The sequence below is a fragment of the Dermacentor albipictus genome, chromosome 9 (assembly GCF_038994185.2).
Source record: "Dermacentor albipictus isolate Rhodes 1998 colony chromosome 9, USDA_Dalb.pri_finalv2, whole genome shotgun sequence".
NCBI classification, from domain to species: domain Eukaryota; kingdom Metazoa; phylum Arthropoda; class Arachnida; order Ixodida; family Ixodidae; genus Dermacentor; species Dermacentor albipictus.
Genome location: NC_091829.1, coordinates 49,676,748 through 49,694,429, shown reverse-complemented (window position 1 = coordinate 49,694,429; position 17,682 = coordinate 49,676,748). Strand labels below are relative to the sequence as shown.

Sequence of the window (17,682 nt, the reverse complement as noted above, 5' to 3'; positions counted from 1 at the left end):
ACCATACGTTTGCTACCTGTTAGCTGACTTACTGCTTTGCCTTGTGTCATGTTCTGTCTTAATGCACTGCAACAGGGAATGCAGTCGCCTAATACGTCGTGCAACACGGACCAGACAGTGCTCTCCCCTGCATGACAAGTAGTCCTCAGCAGAAATATGGACAATACCTGATAGTCGACAGCATTAATAGGTTAGCTCTAATTTCACTCGTCAATTTAGATCATTTGAAATTTACACTGTTCCAGCAAGACAGCTTTAATCAGGGGGTTATTTCGTCCTTTTGCCGGGGGCTACTTCATTTTCGTAATGGTGGAAAAAGAAACACATGGGTGCTTAGATTTTAACACACGTTAAAATAAAAGAAGAAACATTAGGAGGCCAAGTACTACGGAGTTTTGTACAATACGGTCCACGTTGTTGTCCATGTTTCGGCATGTGGTGTGAATAAGATAGAAGCAGCGGAGGCAAATCTTGCTTTCTGCCTTTGACGAGGCAAAGTAAATGTGGATAAGTAAAAATGATTGTCTAATTAGACTTGATTTTTTAACTGACAACTAAAACAAACCCACGCAATTCATATTATTCCGGTGCCCTCCACTAAGTAAGCTGATTCTCGACGCCCATTATGCTGCTTTAGTACTGTAGGTGTCTGAATATCCGAAATGTCGAATACGGTATTCCTTGCTATTTGATCCTAATTTGACTCAGGAATACGCTATTCGAAGTTGTCGATTATACCTCATACTATATCAACATGGATCTGTGAGGCGAAATACTGATTCAAGTGGTGACTGTTACAAATGATTATGCTGCAGGAACAACTCGGTTGCTCTGCAGAATGCACCAGTTGCTAAGTGGGTCAGGGACCTTCTGCACAATAATTTCCGTTCATTTATTAAGAATTGCTCGCCTTTAGAGATAACCTATGCTTTTCTTTACTGTATTTAGGCAAGGCCTTTTATTATATGAACAACCTCACCATGATTGCATAGCCTTAAGTATTTTAGGAGAACTAGATGTGCTTTGCTTTACTACTTGCACTTTGCTCCTTCAACGATAACATCACTGCACGCGCGCTTGGGGACGTCCTGTTCATGTGTTCCGGTATTCTCATTGTCACAGGGCGCCAGATACGGTCACATTCCACCCCTGTGTCATTTACAATCTCCTCAGTTGATTTAGCGTCCTGTTACGAACGGCATTACATGTGCCGATTATAGCAACCAGGGCTCGTGCGCTTTTTTGCTGTTATCTTACCAAACGGAGTCCCCGGAGGCTTTATGTCTCCTATTGTGTAATAACTAACAGTTATCTCACAATTGATTTGACATTCGAAAGTAAGATATTTTCGAATATAACTCGAGTAAGTAAGTAAGTAAATAAATATAACTCGAGTAAGTTCGAAAATTTCGGTATTACAAAATTTTACAGCTGCCAATACCACCAGCTGATTATTAGTTACGCCGTATTTGGGGACTCCCGATTAATATTGACTGCATCTTTAACATACATCTAAATTTAAGTAGAAACGGCAGTACGACTAGTAGCGGTGTGCTGTCGAAATTATTGTTACTTCCATTACTACCATTAATCTAAATTACCGTTATTACTATTAGTCTAACGCAATAAAGCATTGCATGGCCCCCCTCAGCAGTTGTAGCGGTTGTTTCCAACAGTGTCGCAAGCCAATGTTTTTTTTTTTTACATTTGAACAATAATCGAAATGCAGCCGCCGTGACTTCGATCGATTCCGCGACATCGCTCCTAGCAGCACAATGCCATAGTCAATAAACTAATGGAACGGAGGATCTCACTATTTTGACGCCCATTTTTAAAAAGTAAAGCTCCGCGGATCTATCAGCAGGATACGGACACACTATTTATTACTGGCAGATGCTCACCATCAGTTTCGCCGCAGGATCCTCAAGCAGCCGTTCGACAACGAGAGTCACGTGCGTGGCCGCGTGACCTTGGCCTACGATGTACAGATCATTGGTGTTGTACAGGGAGAACTTGTGTAAGAAGTCCTGTATGGCAAGGTACGTGTCGTCTGCTGCCTGCTCGTCGTCGGTGGAGTAGTTTCCGATGGCGTCGTACGAGTAACCCGATCCGGCTGGTGCGTCCAAGAACAGGACGTTAGCGACCTGTTTGCAAAATGCGGAGGGAGCAATTTATAAGTGAACGTGCCTGTTTTACATCAGGCCCGTAGCGTGAAGTTAGAGAAAGAGAGCAAACGAGGATAGGCGCAACATCTAACCAGACGGACGTCTGTGTTTGGCTACTCTGTATGAGGAAAGGAGATAAGAAAGAAGGCGATGGCAACGAGGTCGTTCACGTGCAATGCAGTATACGCAGAGCGTCTTTTGAGCGTCTTTCGAGGTCCGCTGAATTTGGAAACTCTGTTTTCTGGCGCGAGTAGGAATGGAAGTGTACATACTAGTGGTAATATTCTTTTTTTTTCATGGTAACGTAAGCGCAGATCGAAGCTGAGTAGGGAAGCCATTCTTATACGTTTAACGCTGGTGTTTAACGCTATACGTTTAACACTGGCTTCTCCATGGCCACATTTTACGGCGCATTTTCTTTTTCCTAAAACAAGCTATATATTTACGCATTGGGTATGTCGTTCATTATATATATACACATGAATATAGTATGACATAGTTATATTGCATTATACTATATTTTGTCTTATCATAGTAAAGTTATATAGTGTACAAGGTGTCCCAGCAAATTTTAGCCATAGTTTAAAAACATGCGAATGCCACATAATTGAACAAAAGCAAGGAAATGTTCTTTGCCGTCACTTGGAAATACTTAATTTTTTCATTCTGCTTAATTAGACAATTTAGTTTTAATTAATTATTGAACTTCTCAAATTTTAAAATTACATGAAAAGCACCAGTGAGAAAGTTGTGGAGTGACATGAAAAACTCCCGATACAACTTTGTGCTGCTCTATACGGGCTACGTAGAACTGTTTTTCCGAGAGTTAAAGAAGCGCGCGATTACACGCAACGTGCCTCGAGCGGCCATTCGCGCGGCAATTTTGCGTGCATTTGCGGGCTTCTTTCACGCTCGAAAAAAAAGCTATTATGTAGCATGTATTGAGCAACAGAAAGTTGTATCGGGAGTTTTTCATGTCACGCCACAACTGTCTCACTTTTGATCTAATCATAATACTTGAGACGTTCAATAAATAATTAGGACTAATTATCTAATTAGGTGGAATGTAAAAAATTGAGTATCTTCAAGCGACGGCCAATAAAATTACCTTGGTTTTGTCCAGCTACGTGGCATTCAGATATTTTTAAACTCTGGCTAAAGTTTGCTGGGACACCCTGTATAGTTGAATACAGGAAATTTTCTAACGCAAGTCTGAATCAGCTAGCGCAAGACAGGGATAGCTCGAGGTCTCTGGGAGATGCCATCATCCTGCAGTGGGCATAAAAGCAAGCTGATTATGGTGATGACGACGATATAGGTATCGTACTTCTCTGGTTCGCAATCGTCCGGATGCATTGTTTACATTGTGGATCCAATCGTCTAGTTTGCAAAACCGCTTTTGGGTCCATTTACCTTGGTGTCTCATGTTGGGGTCATTTTCAGATCGTTTTAACTGCGAGACGCTGCCTCTCTGCCAGGTGGGCTTTTACGTGCGCTAGATCCCTTGCGAAAGTTTTAATAAACGCTTCATCATCGAGTGTAAAAGCCAGATTTGGGATAACGATCATAATAGATTAAAGAAACAGCACTCGCACAGGAATACTTTATTGCTGTCATTCGTGCTTTGTTACTGTTCAATTGTTGAATTAAACCTTGCACAGTCTTTACGTAAGCCCCCAGAGTAACTACGGAGGCTGTGTAGCATTGCGACTTTTGTAGCGCCGCGAGAATGCGTACCACCGAAAGTTTAGCATTGGAAGACAAACAAGGAAATACAGATTGACATTCTACAAGATGTAGCGCAGAAGTATCTTGTCTTGCAGTAAGAAATTTCCCCTTCTGGAATAAGTGGCACAGCGCTCGCATATTTTTCAAGAGAAGTTTGTACTGCCTCACTCGTGTCGGCGTCGGTGTTGCCTTACGAAAAAAAACTCAAGCCACGCGAAAATATTAATTGTTTGTCGGGCTGCGGATTCGAAGCACCGACCTCCGGGTAGCTACACCACCACGCTAACCGATTCAGCCACTGTCGATTTTTCTCCTTCGGTATTGCATGGAATTATGAGTTGTGTCGTTCCAAAATTGTTACATTACATTTGGACACACATGGGAAACAAATACACACATGCTACGCACACCAATGAAAGCTCAAAATTTGGGCAACGGAATCAAAGATAGCGACCCCACTGCGCACTTGAGTAGCTTCTTCTCGAAATACAGACGTTGTCGAGCGAGGTGGCTCGGCATGTCTGTCGACCATTCGGCTTCTTCACAACGAATGAAGTCCTAATAACCTAAACAAATCATATGGTGTATTACTGGATGTCTTCTTGAAAGGAAGAAACCGGATACCATGGGATGTGAGAGGAAGGTCCTTTTTGATAGCTCTTTTTAAAATGTCCCAAAAAAGAAATGCGTCACAAAAAAAAATGGAGCAACGTTCTGTTGTCTCGGGTAGATAGAAAAGTCTACAATTTTGTATTCCAGGATGCATTTAATCCTTTTTCCTGAAGCCACGTTCTAACTGACAAGGGGGAAGTGTGCAGCTTAAAGAAAAATGTTTTTGCTGCTGGCGTAACACACATTCTACGGACACGGCAAAGAACATCATGACCAAATAGAGACAGATACGGCTTTCGATAACAGTTTTAGGGAGAAGGCTGTGCATAAGTGCTATATTTAGCGGCGCTCGATCAACGGTAAAGAAATATTCTAGAGTGAATCTGGCCTTTATGAATGAAAATAGTGTAGACAAGTTCTTTTGGAAAGCCCTATAACGGCAGCTCTTGAGCAAAGTTCGTCGTGAGAAAAAGAAAAGGGAGGTATGAAGCAAGACGTGTTCGATTAACTGCGAGAATGAATGGGTGATGGATGTTTCAAGATAGAATAATCGCATGACCAATTGTCACACAAACAAATGCACAAGACTCAGGCCTCCCTTCTCAAGCGGAAAAAAAAAGGTTGCGCCTTCTCATGGCTTCCCATCATGAACGCCAAATAAAGCATGCAAATATTTTATTGAATGCCTGAGCATGCATAGATACGTGAGCAGAGAAAGACCTGCAGAACATCAAGAAGCTTAGAAGCAAGAAATATATTGTATACCTTAGCTCTCGCCAAAATGGAGAGGTCACGCACCCTGCCAGGTTGCCACCTTTCGACGCATAGTGTTTGTCGTGGATGTCATATGAGGTGCAGTGTTACGGAAGTTATCGAGAGGCACACCGAGATATAGCACTGGAGACTAATTCCAATGAATATTCACGAATACAGAGGGAGTGAGCGCCCATGTGCCTAGCCAAAAGCGCCTATATTTGTCAAATTTAGGCTAGAGTTCCTGCAGCTTCACAGAAACGCAGGGGGTGTTTATTGTCATACTAATACTGGGCTTATCGACGCAAAAGAAGGCAATGTCATCCGCTCAAGCTAGCACTTTAATTTCCTCATCTGCATACCTCTATCCTTTTATGCTTGAGTCGCAAAGCACGCTTAAGCAAAATGTTTCGAAGTATATAGCGAAAAGTAAATGCAAGAGCGGACAACCCTGATGAACGCATGAATGTACCTGCATTAAATCTGAGAGGGCACGGTCTACAATAAACATTGTAGTGCAGTTTTTATAACAAAGTGTTATACCATTGTACAATACATCCCCTAACTCAAGATGTCGCAGTAGTCGGAACAAGAAATCGTGGTGAACGTTGTCAAAGGCTTTGGTGAGGTCAATCTGAAGAAGAGCTACTTCATCCATACTACCAACTGTCTATTCAAGGACTGAATGTGTGGTATGAACATTTGTCTGTATAGAGTGTCATCGAATTCCGTATGTTCGATGATCACCTACTAATTTAGTAATGACTGCCTGCAACCTATTTGTCAGTACTTTTGCAAACATTTTCTCCTCGACGTTAGATAATGATATCAGCCTATATCAATTACCTCTATTTATTTCTTCATTATTAGTGCTCTCGGGGATTAAGGATGTGGGGCCCTGATAGAAAGATGGAGGAAGCTCACGGTGTTTCTAAGCCTCCTTGAGAAGCTGCTCAAGAAAATGACACGCGATTTCCTGAAATGTTATATAAAATTTCAGCACTAAGTCCATTAGGGCCAGGCGTTTTTTTTCCTGCAGAGTTTCGACTGCAAACGCGACCTTTAAAGCAGGGTTTTATATGCATGACGAAGTAGACGCAACGCAAGGCGCGAGCCAATCACAGGTGTCCCCTTCCCCCGGAGGAGAGAAGGGATGTGATCACGTGTTCGCCGGCCTTGCACCCCGTCTTTTCCCGCCAGTTCAGGCCCGGCAGTCAGATGGGGAGGCCGCGTTTGGTTCGTTCTGCAGAAGAGCAGGCTGCGTTGAAGGAACGGCTGCGGGAGTGGTCCACGCATCGTACATTCGGCCGAAGAACAGGCGGCATTTGATGAACGCTGCCGCGAACTCGCTCGAGCAAAAGCTCGTCGTCGACGGGCCGACTTCGCCGTGTGGGAGCACGAAGCCGAAGCGTTACGACAAAGAAGAGTCTCAAATCCCGTGCTTCGTTTGCACACCTCTCCACAGTAGGGGAAGGGCGGCCAATTTTTTTGCAGGTGCACTTATTTATAGCATAGAATCTATTAGACTGAGAGCTGCGCTTGTTGGCTTAAGGCGGTTTGAATTTTCATTATGCCGAGGCATATGTTGCCATGCTTTCTTAGTGGAGGCGTTCAGAGCTTCTACTGGTTAAAGAACCTTGGCACTCACACGAGCTAAAGTGCTGCAGGCATGCGCATGTGGGATTTACACTGTTGGTTTTGCCAGAGCAGGTCCTACTTGGCGACGAGGAATTTCTCCGGTAATACTTTTGTCCTGAGCCTAACATGTTTTTCTTTCAGCCTGGTTTTGCGTTGGCCTGGAGTGGCCTCTCTATATACGTTTCGGTTAGTGGTACGGTAAGGGGTAATTCTACTTTATTTTCTTTCATTTCTTTTCCTCGTTTTGCCCCACGTTATCGAATGTTCATATACGTGTGCCTCTACATCGGTGCTTCCTTGCGTCTGCATTGCTCGGACTCAGTTAAATGCGCCAAAAGTTTCTGTATCTTTCGTCATGCTTTGCGCCTACGTAGGAGGTCTGCTAATTTAGTCATTGCACTGTGAAATACTGAAAGCGGAAAATCGACATCCACCCGAGAGTATAGCGCGAAACAAAACGCGTACGAGTTGCCCCTAAGAAGTGAAATTTCTTATTTCTGCTAGTTTGGGAATTGAACGAGGAATTAACACAATTTTAAACGGTCGCTTTATTATGTCTGCAAAAGGGGAGGCTAGCAGATGTAAGCACGAGGCCGAATCAGTCAACAACATCAACCACCGGGGATCGAATTTCACAAACAAATTCTGCATAAATCCACAATGAGGAGCTTCGTACTATACTCTACTATACGAAACTCTTTTTCACCTTGCAGGTTTTTGAAGAACCCGGGCGCTCCAACGTAAAGCTATTCCACTTTGTTTCTATTCCATTTTTGCCATTAGCCCCCTACGATTGGTCAAAAATTTTTGGGCTATGCCCTCTTCGCCTGTCTGTCACACAACGCCGTGAAAAGTGCGAAAACTTCCGTTTTGATATGACGTGTACACACTGCTGTACGAACGCATTAGGCCAAGCAAAAAGTGAAAAAAAAAATCCTACTCTGCATTTTTTGCCGTTAGCCCACTGCTGTTGGTCAATTTTTTTTTTTCTCAGGCTGCACCTACTTCGTCTTTTTGTCAAGTGACGTCACAACACTGCCGAAACTCACCACACGGAGGTGACGTTGATTCTATGGATTCACTGGTATGAAAAATTAAACTGATATTTGTTTCTTTAATAGTCAGGGGCTGCCCCGTTCCGAAAGGAATAGAAGATGCTGCTGGCGAGAATGCATTTCTTTCTTTACAATAATAACAAAATTGCATGGCAGTATATCATATAGTCGAGTCCGTTACGACAGAGAACGAGAGTGCTATTCTATATACGAGAATATGTCTAAAGAATACATCATAACGCTCTGCCAACTCCTGTTTGCTGAGACCCCGTGCTAGTCCGGCATCTTTGCCTTTCCATTGTACGCCACCACGACATTGGACCAGTGATTGCAAACTAATTTATGGGAAGCGGACCATTCGTAGACGCTGGCAACATTCTCCTGACCTGTTTTATTTTTTTCTACTCTAATTTTATTTATCACCCTGAAGACCCTCTAAACGGGTAAACATTCAGTGTAACATGAGGAGTGTGATATACAGAGAATGAACAAAATACCGCTAGGCATTCATGAAATGCATATTTGATGAGTTACAGCAGTTGAAAAACGAAAATGGGCAGGCGAAAGCCGACCGTGTTGTCTTTATGTGTCTTCCTTTTGTGAGTATTCAATTGCGGCAAAAAACATGTCTTTTAGCAAGCACCAACTAGGCCAACAAGCAGTTCTGTTGCAACAATGGACAGGTGATCGCGGGATTGAGCGGGGGAACGCCATTACAGTCAGTGGCTGCTCCGAAAAAGTATGAGGAATATAATGTCGTTGAGCGTGCACCTGGATGCGCTAGCTCGATCCCACCGAAACCTTCTACACTTCTTCGCGCTCCATGGCTCTGGTCAGCCAATTACATGAGTGAAACCTTTCAAGGCAGGCATTGCTATTCGCTATGAAAGCAAACGAAGGTGACCTCATGTAAACGTGGAGAGCGTTCGATTGGTATGTTCAAACAATGCTGCTGGTCACCGCCCGATGCTTGCGTTGGCGGTCACGTAAATTTAACACCGGCAGATTTGAATATAAGCTCAGAATGGAATGGTCTTACGTTAAGAGGTCTCCAATTTGCTCAACGGAGTAGTAAAATTAGTGTGTGGCAAGAAGCAGTGTAATCAGGCGTCTGAGGATCCTCGATAAAAGCAGATAAAAGCACCGCAGAGATGAAGAAGCATGTGGTGACTTTCCTTGTTCCAACTGAAGTCGTTAGGCGTGAGGCGCTGCCCGTTGTCCGTTGGCCGGAACGGGCCGTGTTCCATCATCAGGGTCAGCATCGAACTGCAAGATTCGGGCCCTGCGTTGACCCAGATGACAACCGGATCGATAGACGCCTTCGACGTCTGGCTCGCTGCAAACCTGCAATCATGGTAGAGACCACAGCGCTCGATTAGCACGTCATCACCACTGGTCACAATTCCATATAGACCGTGCAGTCTCCTACACAAATTACTACACGGAACTCCTCCGGCATTGCGATTGTTCAGTAGCCATGGGAATGGCAATTAGTACATGGGATTGTGTAATATCTATATATTGTGACGTAGCAGTTGTCACTACGTTTATTCCGACTCGAAGATATGGCGAAGCGATCACGCCCACAGCACGGATCACACTCGAGAGCCAGCCCCACAAGCGATGATGAAGAAGAACCCCATATGAGCCCCACATGATGATGATCATGTACAGATGACAAAGAATAGCTTATATCTCGCTACACTAATGTCCCCTCGCGCGAGAGCGGCCATCCTGGCCGCAATTCAAAGGGGCGGCGAACGCCTCGTGAAAGGCTTCATACGGGACACGTGGACAACCTCAGCAGCGCGGCAGCGGCGGTCACTTGGAACAATAACTGGTACCACGCGATAGTTCACCGGGGAAGTCTGCTCCAAGACTTTGTAGGGGCCGATGAACCGAAGTTGAAACTTGTCACACAAGCCAGGAGTACGAACTGGTGTCCGGAGTAGCACTTCGTCGCCAGGGCGGAAGCACACGACGCGATGAGAGGCGTCGTAATGCTGCTTGCGGTCCTGTTGCTGTGCTTCGGTGTTGATGCGGGCGAGCTGGCGACAACGCAGAATGCGGGACACATATTCTTCACAGGAGGATGGACATTGATTGACAGTTGGCGCGAAAAAAGTGACGTCAAGACAGGAACTGGGTGAACGACCATAGACAAGGTAAAATGGCGAGTAACCGGTCGTGCGTTGAACGGCGGTATTATACGCAAAAGTCACGAATGGCAAAATTGCGTCCCAGTTTCTGTGATCCGGTTCGATGTACATGGCTAGCATGTCTGACAGCGTGCGATGAAATCGCTCTGTGAGCCCGTTAGTTTGCGGATGGTAACTGGAGGTAGCCTTGTGGGTGGTTCCGGAGGCTCTGAGTACTTCGTCTACTAGTTGCGAGAGGAATGCTCTTCCACGGTCGCTCAGGAGGACGCGAGGAGCACCGTGGCGCAGTATTAGGGATTGAAGTATGAATGCATATATGAAGTATGAATGTATACATATAGGTAAATTTGTGTGTTTGTACCCTGCACCTCCATCAAAAATGATACGGGCAGAGGTAAAAGTAAATGAGAATTTATTTGCTGTTTACAAACTATCAGGGGCATGGGCCATATGATGGTTGTCTAGTCTAGCGGCACTGCGTCGTCTCTGTCCCATTGATGATCGTCTTTTTCGTCGGTCTTCTGCTCGTAGGGCCATGACAATACGTACATTAGTTCTTGTTTATTGGGACATTCTTGCGGCATTACTTATTCGACCTATGTTTTTTTTTTCATATTCATATTTTGAGCAAACATTGCACATTTGTAGGTTTATCCCCAAATCTGTGAATAAACATCGAAACTGATCAATTTTCAGAGTCAAAACGAGGTTCGAAGTCAGAAGAACGAAGTATGAGCACATCCGTGTAGTTCCCGTCATTTCCCTGCTCGCTGAACCACCCTGCTAGCAGCTGCCACATAAACAGTTGCCTATGGTAATTCATGTCGGAAACTCTAAGATATATGCGACCGTGTTGCGGCTAATCGTATCCAAAGTTGACGGCAGTCCACATGTCCGCTGATAAATGAGGTGCTCTTACTTTAAGACAGCTTTTTTTTTCACTACTTGACATTACGAATAAACGAAACACAAGCTTTGTGCTAGAATGCTGGCCACTTACAAAGTTACTTGTATATATGTTATTTTTATTCATGTCAAACCGGTGCGGAATCGATGCGGAATTCTTATAAAATTTGTTGACGTTGCTCCAAAATACAGTTGTTGTTGGGCTTCTTGCGAAAGGGTTCCCGCACGGCTGTCTTTGGACAAATAGCTACGCAAACGAGATTCGCATAGGGGGAATTCCCTCGGCACGCCGAGCCGTTTTGCCTCGATGCTGTGCAAGGCCTTACGCTATTCTTACCTAGCGCGTCAACGGATATTCGGTCTCGCAAATCCTTGGGACTGTGGAAAACTAGTGATAGCACAGCGCCGCATATGTCATGTATAAGCCGTGGCCTTCACAGCGCGTTTCAGGTCCAGGAATGGAAGATATTCTTCTTCCATTCATTTTATAGCATAGGGGGCAGAGCGAATAAAGAGCGCAAGAAAGGAATGATTTAACGGTGTAACGTGCCCGAAAAAAACGTGCAATAAAAGTGGATGCTCCTAGTTAACGAACAACAGTATTTGTCCGTGACCGTATTATATTCCGGTAAATCCATATAGCATAGAGATTTTTTTATATTTAATCTGAGCAGCATCACTCCTGCCACCATCCCTTCTCCACGTCTACCTTTAACACGGTATCACTGAAGAGACCCGCCTCGGTATAGCCTATGTGGCTATGGCGTTGCACTGCTAAGCTCGTGGTCGCTGGTTCGATCCCCGCCTCAGTGGCTTCATTCAATCAAAAATAATGTACAGCGCAAAGGACAAGGACAGTGATAGACGACATACACAGCGCTGACTTTCAACAATATTTTATTGCGTCGCCACATCGTGTGTATATATACAAGAAGAGGCATGCGCAGAAAATATACGACAAGAAGAAGAGGCATGCGCAGAAAATATACGACAGTCACAGGGGGTGTCCTAACAGCAAGTCATTGAACAAGAACATGGTCACCAAAAAAATTTAAAAAATTTTTTTGGTGACCATGTTCTTGTTCAATGACTTGCTGTTAGGACACCCCCTGTGACTGTCGTATATTTTCTGCGCATGCCTCTTCTTCTTGTCGTATATTTTCTGCGCATGCCTCTTCTTGTATATATACACACGATGTGGCGACGCAATAAAATATTGTTGAAAGTCAGCGCTGTGTATGTCGTCTATCACTGTCCTTGTCCTTTGCGCTGTACATTATTTTTGATCATGAATTACCAACTAGCCCAAGCAACCACCCTAGTTCATTCAATGTTGGCGAAATGAAAAAAAAAGAAGCGCTCGTGCACTTAAATTTAGGCTTACGTAAAAAAAACCCAGCTGCTCAAAATTATTGCGGCGTCCACCAATATACGGAATGCCACGTTATCAGATCACGGTTTTCGCAGGTAAAATTCTGTAATTTAATCAGTTGGATTAGGATTCAAGAGAACGGCACAGATTGCAGGCGAGTAACTACCGCCTCCACCCCCACCTGATCTATATTTAATATAATGTAATATAATATACTATCTATTCCGTATTTCACATCGTTTCCAAATGAGCAAAATAGTCCACCTTCCATTGCATATCTTGAGGTTACCCTTTTGCTATATGCGTAACCTAACTGATTATGAAATTTTACTATTTCAGCAGCACTACAGATATTTGTTCAGAAAGCAGGTCAAGTGTATGTATAAGGCCCACAAAATGCCTACTTGTCCCCACCAACGTTCTACACTAGCTCTGAATCTCGAGCTTCTGAATCACTGTCAAATGCCACACCCTTACCAGTAATGCAGCCGTCGATTTGAGCCTGCATTGAGGAATCCCGAGTACTGCTTGAAACGAGGCTTTATAGCGAGTCCTGGAAGTGACTTGATTTCGTCTTGCGCCGGCGCTTGGCCTACTACACTGAGCGTAGGCATTGCAATGACGAAGAAGGCAAACAATTCCGTGAACAGCATGCCCGCTAATGTCTTCGTCCGTCCTGGAAGCCAAGTTTAAAAGAGGGAAGAGTCAGTTTCACCAAATTATGTACAACAGGTTTTAGAAAGTTTTGCCTCGCGCTGGATTGCTAAAAGGTGCGGAGAGTACCTGCATGAGGAATCAAAAAACACAACGAAATAACTAAAAAATTACTGATTCACTCTCTGATGTCTTTATAACTCGTACTGCAACTTACAAGTTGAAGTCCATTCTCAAGGCAATCCTGTCACTTGGAGCAGATTTTAAAAGCAGCACCAGCTGTCACCCTCAGAGAGAACGAGAGAGAAAGAAAGGAAACGCCGGCTAACCTCATAAATACTTCTAAAAAATGTGTTTTGAAAACTGACTGGCTTCTTTTTTGTAAATTGTATTAGGCGCCTTAAAGAAATTAGTAAAGAAGGTAACCAGTGATTTTTATTAGGTAGTTATCTTAATTTTAGTTTTAGCCGCGTGTTTTCCGGCCAGCAATCAAACTCAAGGACTACTATTGAGCTGTCTGACAAAGGCAACTCTTCGCGAAAGTTCTGATAACACTTAAACGCATCCGTCTGCATTCCACCCTAAAGTTTTTAAAATCGCGTTTTTAAATCACTTAGTGTTCCTGCAGAATTCCCTCGAGCTAAGCTTGCTTCCACTGCTTGCAAATTCTTTTAGGCAGTGCGCTAATATTATGGGGCTACTGAACCCATTGTGGATATTGTCGACTTCGACTCACACTGATTTCTCTAGGGGTGTGAGAATTGTGGTTTCGGAAACGGAATTGAATAATTGGGCTGTTTCACCCGGAGCGGTGAAGTATTGAAAACGGCAGCAGGGTTAAGCGTTACACTGAAGCTGCCTCAGTCGGTGTTCACCGAGTACGCGTGATGGGCACTCTAGCGTCAACACATCACGCGAGGAAACTTCTGCTGTGCAGCATAAACACCACCCTCGCATCTATCAGGCGTCTCACAACGCTGACGCGATGAAGAGCACTGCTACAAGCGATGCAGGTGTCACGCCTCAATCAGAATCATAATAGTGTTTATTATTATTATTATTATTATTATTATTATTATTATTATTATTATTATTATTATTATTATTATTATTATTATTATTATTATTAATGTAGTGGTGTGCTAATATTTGACTCTAACAAATCGAATCGTCACTATTCGTAAATGAACATATTTATGGAATATTTTTCTAATATTTGAAAACATCATCTGCGCAAAAATAAACATAAAATTGGAGCAAAAATACGATAAGTTTTCACCCCCGCGGGCATAGTATACACAAAGCATGAGAACTTGCGTAGAGCAGCAGGCCACGCCACTTAGGCTGTAGACATACTTTACAGGCTGTACAGCGATCATTCGCACCCTCTGAAGAATGTTGCGCATGCAAATAAACTACTTAATTGTTCCTAATACTTCATTTGTGTTCTTATTAAACTACACCTAATAACTTACTGCGTAGGAACAGCATCTTGCTAATTTTAAAAGTACTGGGATGTGAACATCGTTTCATATTTACTGTGATAACGACTATTCATTAGTGGAAATCATATCATATTCGATTTGGTTAGCTTCTGGTACTATTCGATTAGTATTGGATGAGGACTCGAAAACGCTATTCGCACCCTCCTATGCCTAGGATACGTTACAGAACGTCCCGTAATTCAAAGACTGAAGGGGGGACTCCCTATAACGCGTTATATATCCAAATTTTTAGCGCACCGTCTGTGGTCCAAATACCAAAAAGTAAGAACGTGCCAGTGCTACTTAATAAATACAGAATTACACAAGTTGAAGACAAGAGAGACAGTTGTGTTTAAACATATGTTCATAGTGCAGGGTTCCTAAGGTTCGGTGGTAACGAATTCCAAATTCCAAGGAAAAACCCTGAGAGTATATTACAGTGTTCGATTGGTATTTGAAGGTTTTGATTATTCGCACCCTTAGTATTCTCGTCTAATAAATGGTCCTGCCACCTCTCATCCGAACTTTCGCATAGCTTGTCGTGCGGGCGGCGGGGCTAGCATGTCTGTTCGTATTAAAACGCCTGTGTGTCCCATGTTGCAGATACGCAAACTAAACTTCGTCCTAACTTTCAGCTGGTTTTCACCCTATACGGCCCACCATAGGGGCGATACCCTTCTGAAACTGCTGTTTATTGCAGCTTTTTTCCACTACCTTCTTCTTTTGCTCTCAACAAGCGACTGATTTGAGTAAATGTCAGCCAACAAGGTTTTAAGCAGATAACTTCTAAATTATGCATTTCTTCAAAGAATTCATGGACAAATGAATTAGCGATTATCTGCCTTGTTATGTAGCCAAGTAACAATGAATACAAACATTAGCCTAACGTAGCTTCGACGTTAAAGGATAGGCGTATTACCAAGATCCCGCAATGAGAGGATAATGTGTTCGAGAGCATCCTCCAAATGTCCCGATATGTCGGGGCATTTGGGGAATGGAGCACGTTCTGACTGATGGCTCTTAAATATGAAGTGAAGGTTTATTATTCATTATTTACTTACTTAGTAAGTTATGCTAGTTAGTTTGTTGGTTATTTAGCTATTTCGTTAGTTAGTTAGTTAGTTAGTTAGTTAGTTAGTTAGTTAGTTAGTTAGTTAGTTAGTTAGTTAGTTAGTTAGTTAGTTAGTTAGTTAGTTAGTTAGTTAGTTAGTCAGTTAAAATATTTCCCGACCCAGTGAATAATAAACAAAGTGGTGCGCTCATAGATGTTAAGTAACACAAAAAGCAACCGCAAGCAAAATATAAATACAGCACCATTAAAGTAGCACATTCGCCATTTCACATCAGTATAACATACATTCCATAATAATGCAGGTTACATAGTTCTTTGAATAAACAAACCTCACCAATTTGTACAATACTAGCGCTCTCGTAGAAGAGCCAGAAATAATATATAACTTGTGCACGCGAGACAGAAAAGTCACTTTCTTTGTCATAAAAGCTTGTACAATGCATCTTTTAAACAATGTAATGATTAATGTAGCTTTCATAACGGTAATGCATTATGACATAATTTGTAGAGCACTGTTAGAAGCGCACGTTGTCATTGAATGCTCCTGGATATTACCCTGTCGAGGTAAGTTGTCCTTCATCGAATTATGAACAGAACATTATGAAAGAGCGTCAGCGTGAATCACCGCAAGGAAGCGCTGTAAAATTACGAACTGATAGAATGCCATAAAGGCAGCAATGCTACATACTTTACGAAGAATTCGATCCGGAGCTTGGCCAGTGTACGCCTCTTAAGATGCGGCAACGGGGAGAGTTGTTTTCGATGCGTGCTTCAGTCTGTGGTAATTGTTTACGGTTCTCCAACGCAGGCGGCTCTGTCAGTGCATAAATTGCAGCCTATTAGCTATAGGACGTCCGCAGTTCCATCAGTTAAGGAGAAGCTTGACAGTTATTTTCGTTTGACACTTCTTACTATAGCAAGCCCGCTACAACTGTACTATGGTGGCAGATACGCATTCAGTGTAAGCTTTTTAAGGGCTGAATAGCGAAAGCATGGCACGAATTGCCAAGACAAAAGGTGGGCGATATTGACGGAGTGATAAAAAAGCTATCTAATCATACACCCTGCTGCTATCTATTCGACGCCATGTGTCGCAAATGCTTCGCCTCCGTTATCACTGCGGCAGTATACATTCTATTGTCAGCCTTGGAACCGTTCGCATAGCTTGATTAGACACCGCGAAAATAAATGTCTGCACGAGTGTGAGCACTGCACCCACAGTCTACCACCATACGGAATAAAAATAAGAGGAACTTGGACAAAACTAATATATTCAGTATTTTTTTTTAATATCTACACTTGCGTTATTCGCTTCTGTCCCTCAGTAAACGCCGCAGTAACTGGCCCTTCTGATTTTTAGGCTGAGCATTTTTTTAGTGCCCTAAAGAAAGCAAAAGTAGCGCTTAACGTCTCCGTTTTTGAAACCTAAGAAAGAAAATCGCAAAACAATACGAAAAGCTCAACATGAAACTCGTACTCACTTTATTCCGACATCACGGTGAGCATGCGCTATCTACAGAGAACTCTGTTAACGCTTCAGGATACACATGTAGGATAATGTTTTTGCGCACATTATTTCTGCTCCTTCACGCTCGTAGATATAAATAAAAAATGCGATATTTATTATGTGAAGTTCGTGTCAGTGTGCTTAATTTCTCATCGCCTTCTGATTTATTGCGCTGTTGGTCATAAATGTCTGCCGGGTATCTTATGTGGGCGCATACTGAGATAAGCAATTTAGCAACCGTAACTCGCCGTGACTGCTCAGTGGTCATGGTGTTGGGCTGCTGAGCACGAGACCGCGGGATCGAATCCCGACCGCGGCGGCCGCATTTCGATAGGGGCGAAAATACCTGTGTTCTTAGATTTAGGTGCATGTTGAAGAACCCCAGGTGGTCGATATTTCTGTAGTCGCCCACCACGACGTGCCTCATAATCAGAAAGCGGTTTTGGCACGTAAAACCCCATATTTTCGTTAGATTTAGCAATTGCCTTTCTGGAACCAATATATATATATACATATATATATATATATATATATATATATATATATATATATATATATATATAGAGAGAGAGAGAGA

At 43.1% G+C, this 17,682-nt stretch overlaps 1 protein-coding gene across 1 annotated transcript in view; it reads right to left on the bottom strand.

Moving 5' to 3' along the window:
• Positions 1-16,574, bottom strand: part of LOC135911938 (lysosomal protective protein-like) — a 35,584-nt gene extending 19,010 nt beyond the window's left edge. Inside the window, exons 1-4 of the mRNA XM_065444289.2 lie at positions 16,287-16,574; positions 12,866-13,064; positions 9,129-9,295; positions 1,902-2,146 (exon numbers count right to left, since the gene is read on the bottom strand). Of these exons, the coding sequence (XP_065300361.2) occupies positions 1,902-2,146; positions 9,129-9,295; positions 12,866-13,041 (588 nt within the window). The 5' untranslated portion in view covers positions 13,042-13,064; positions 16,287-16,574. The remainder of the gene's footprint in view (positions 1-1,901; positions 2,147-9,128; positions 9,296-12,865; positions 13,065-16,286) is intronic.
• Positions 16,575-17,682: the final 1,108 nt, after the last annotated feature.